The sequence below is a fragment of the Nannospalax galili genome, unplaced genomic scaffold (assembly GCF_000622305.1).
Source record: "Nannospalax galili isolate Female #2095 unplaced genomic scaffold, S.galili_v1.0 scaffold5431, whole genome shotgun sequence".
NCBI classification, from domain to species: domain Eukaryota; kingdom Metazoa; phylum Chordata; class Mammalia; order Rodentia; family Spalacidae; genus Nannospalax; species Nannospalax galili.
The window spans coordinates 4,695-8,719 of NW_008330296.1; the positions used below are offsets into that span (position 1 = coordinate 4,695).

The 4,025-nt window shown below is 48.8% G+C and overlaps 1 protein-coding gene across 1 annotated transcript in view; it reads left to right on the forward strand.

Annotated features, from left to right (window-relative positions):
- Window positions 1-4,025, forward strand: part of LOC103742369 (butyrophilin-like protein 1) — an 8,870-nt gene that overhangs the window by 650 nt on the left and 4,195 nt on the right. Inside the window, exons 2-5 of the mRNA XM_017800731.2 lie at window positions 219-320; window positions 1,967-2,320; window positions 3,329-3,610; window positions 3,719-3,919. Coding sequence (XP_017656220.2) covers window positions 245-320; window positions 1,967-2,320; window positions 3,329-3,610; window positions 3,719-3,919 — 913 coding nt within the window. The 5' untranslated portion in view covers window positions 219-244. The remainder of the gene's footprint in view (window positions 1-218; window positions 321-1,966; window positions 2,321-3,328; window positions 3,611-3,718; window positions 3,920-4,025) is intronic.

Consider the following 4,025-nt stretch of genomic DNA (forward strand, 5'->3'; position numbering starts at 1 on the left):
ACCCACAAAAAAGCAAGATATCACCCAGGGCGCAGAAACAGCTGACAGTTTCCTGCACCTGTGGAAAACCTTTGGTTTTCAGAATGAAAAGAGGAAATAAAAACCCCTGAAGAAGGGTGGGAGTCGGTGGGCTTGGGCTCAAGGTTTGTGAGGGAGAAACAGCTAGAAATATGTGGATGGCGGTAAGTCTAAGAACTTGCGCCTGCTGCCTTCCTCAGAGTGAACTTGACGCTCCACTCTGAAGATGACTGACGCTGGCTTCTCTGCAGCCGGCTCTCTCCTCCTTCTGCTTTGCCTGGCGTCCCCGGGATTGTCCGCAGGTTGGTGTTCCGCCTCGTGCTTTCTACTTATCGTTTTGTTTTTTTAATAACTTCTCTCATGTAAATGTATTCAGTCTTCCTCTGAACAAGGAAATTTCCTCCCTTTCATTTGATAGTTTTCATAAAATTCAGAACTGTACTGTCTACCTAAACCTTCACTGAGCGTGGCGAGGTCAGCCTGTTTGCTTGTATCTGTTTGTTAAAATACACTATGTGGGGGTTGGGGATTTAGCTCAGTGCCTAGCAAGCGCAAGGCCCTGGGTTTGGTCCTCAGCTCCGGAGGGGAGACAAAATACTATGTGAACGTTCACAGCTGTGTTTGTTTTCTCCTTGCTCTGACAAAATACCTGACAAGAAGCAACTTGGGTGGGGAGGGTCGATGGGGCAGAGGCTTAATTTGGCTCATGGTTTGAGGGAATAGAGTGTGTGGGCAAGGGAGAACAAAAGGTTTAGACTCAGAATTCCTCAACTCTCTTTGGTTGTGATCTTGGATAAATCACTTGTTCTCTCTGAGACACGAGTCCGTCTTTCATAAAATAAAAGGACCTCTCTGTGTGAACTTTTCAGACCCTGGGTTGGTAGGCGATCACACGAATGGTATTTTCATCTCCTTGATCTTCTGTCAAGTGGTGAACATAAAGGCAGATCAAGCTCAGGGCACCATACATGCTAAGCAACTACTCCATCACCAAACTATACCAAGCCCCAGCATCAAAACTTCCAATGCCCACAACCTACGTCCCCTGAGGTACCAAGGTACCCTGAGCCTGGAGGGAAAAGGGCCCCCGTCTGGCACGATGGCCTCTGTGACGGTCCTGGCCCTGAGCTTCCCTGCCCACACTTTCTGGGACTCACTGGCCACCACCATGACCTCTAAGCTCATACTCAGTTCTCTGACAACCACCTGACCTCTCCTCACTCCAGTCACCTCCTAATTAGACTTTTAATCTCTCTCTCTCTCTCTCTCTCTCTCTCTCTCTCTCTCTCTCTCTCTCTCCCTCCCTCCCTCTCTCTGACTCCTACTGCTCTTGTGAGTTAGGATGTATTTATATACTTGCAGAATGTCAGTTTCCTAAACTATGCAATGACATAACACTGTGTAACTCTATTAGATTTCAAATACCAAAGAAATTAATGTTTCTGAACAATGTTGACATCCTAAAAGACCTCAGAACACGCACGCACACACACACGCACACACACACACGGGGGGGGGGGGAGAAAGGAATGCACACACATATATCTATTAAGATTTATAAGTATTAAAATTTAATACATTTGGGGAGGCTGGAAGGATGGCTCAGCACTTGAGGGCTTACAGCTCTTCCAAAGGACCTGAATTCAATTCCCAGCACCCATATCGGCAGACTCAGAACCACCTGTGTAACTCCAGATCCAGAGGATCCAAAGTTCAGCAATCACCTGTACTCACATGCACATAGACACACACACACACACACACACACACACACACACAGAGACATAATTTAAAATAATAAAAATTAATCTTTAAACTAAATAAAATGTTAACACTTTTGGAAAATAACAAAGGAGAAATATATTTAGGTCCCTAAATATGAAAATGCAGACGGGTATTTTAATCTCATGTCTCTAACTTGCTCTCACAATCTGTCTCTGGTCCCCAGATGTGTCCAGGTTTTCAGTGAAGGGATCAGCTGTGCCACTCAGAGTCCTGCTGGGAGCGGATGCCACCCTGCCCTGCCAGGTGTTTCCTCCACAGAGTGTGGCTCACATGCACATCCGGTGGTACCACACTCAGCTCTCCCGTGCTGTGCTGGTCTTCCAGAATGGACAGGAGCAAAGACAGGAGCAGATGCCGGAGTACCAAGGCAGGACCCGGATGCTGGGAGACGCCATTGCCAAGGGCAGTGTGACTCTGCTGATACAGCAGGTCAGGGCCTCTGACAGTGGCCAGTACTGGTGTCACTTTACAGATGGGGCCACCTCCCAAGGGGCTTCAGTTGAGCTTCATGTTATAGGTATGTGAATTTGACACAGGAGGTCAGTCACGATGTGAGGCAAAGGGCAAGCTGAGGACTTCCTGATGCCTAGAGCTGGCTGTGGTCCTGGCTGTATATTTGGGGAATGTCTGTTTCCTACATTGTGTATGTGGATGAGAATGTGTACTTCAGTAGAGTTTAACATTACCAAAGTTAACACTTCTGAACCTGAGGGGTTTGTTCTAGTTGTGTGTGTGCACATGTTTTGTGCATGCCATAGGTAAACCTCAGGTATCGTTCCAAAGGACACCACCCACCTGTTTCTTGAGATAGTCACTCAACCATTCAGCTCTGCTGGCTCGGGAACCCCAGGGATCTACCTGTCCTTGCCTCCACAGCGCTGGGATTACAAGCGTGTGCCACCACAACTGGATTTTAAAAAATATTTTATTTATTATTTTTATTTTATGTGTATGAGTGTATTACCAGCATGTAGGTAAGTGCACCTGTGTCATGCAATGCCCACGGAGGACAGAAGAGGCGGTTGGATCCCCTGGAACTCTTCTACAAGAACAACTAGTGTTCTTAACCCCTGAGCCATCTCTCCAGCCCCTCCACACCCGGATTTCTTAAGTGGGTTTTGGTGATTGAACTCTGGTTCTCACAAGTCTTTTACTGACTGGTCTACCTCCCCAGCCTCTGAACCTGTTTTGACATCCTAACTGACCCCAGAAAATGTATTTGGTAGTAATACTGACACCCTCAAACATAACTTTCACTAAATCAAGACAGAAAAGCAATCGATAAAATTGGGCCAGTTTTCAAGTTTTAATTTCTCCTAATCTTTTCTCTTCCTGCAATGACCCCAAATTGCCTCATCTAAGCACTTGCAAAGGCAGTAAGCTGAGGTCACACTGAGTCACAGGCCAGCCTCAGCTGACCCCTGAGCACTAGGCTTTTTAATCTAGTGAAGGTCAGCACGCCCTTCAGCCTCAAGCACTCTGAGCCGGGAGGACCACAAGCTCCAGGTACGTGTCCTCTCCCCAGGTTTGGGCTCGGCCCCTCGTGTTCGAATGACAGGACTGGAGGAGAACGGGATCCGAGTACTATGTTCCTCAAGTGGCTGGTTCCCAAAACCCAAGGTGCAGTGGAGAGACAGTGCGGGAGTGACTCTGCCTTCCCCCGCTGAGTCACAGACCCAGGACAGCAATGGGCTCTTCCACGTGGAGACGTCTCTGGTGGTCACAGATGAAACCCTGGGCAGTGTGACCTGCTCCGTCCAAAATCTCCTCTATGGCCAAGAGAAAGCATCGGCCATCCTCCTCCCAGGTCAGTGAGGGCCGCGCCTGATGGGGGATGATAAGGACGGAAAGGGAGAGGGAGGCTGAAGGGGTCCCTCTAGACCGCTCTCTGACTGTGCCCGCATGCCCCTGTCAGAGCCCTTCTTCCCCAGGGCGTCTCCATGGAAGGTAGCTTTGATTTGGACGCTGCCCCTGCTAACCCTCCTCCTTTTGGGGGCCATCTACGTGGGCTGGAGAGACCACAAAGCCAACAAGAGAGAAATAAAGGAAAAGGAAAAAGAATCCAACAGAACCGATCAGATTAAGAAGGACATGGAACTCGCGCAGCAGACCAAAGGTAGACTCTGGGGCAGCAGGGCAAAGCAGAGGTGTGCAAAGAAAGGGGGGCTATGGGGTGCAAAGGGAGTCAAAGCCGCTAAAGGGCTCCGGGAAGCCCCGGGTTC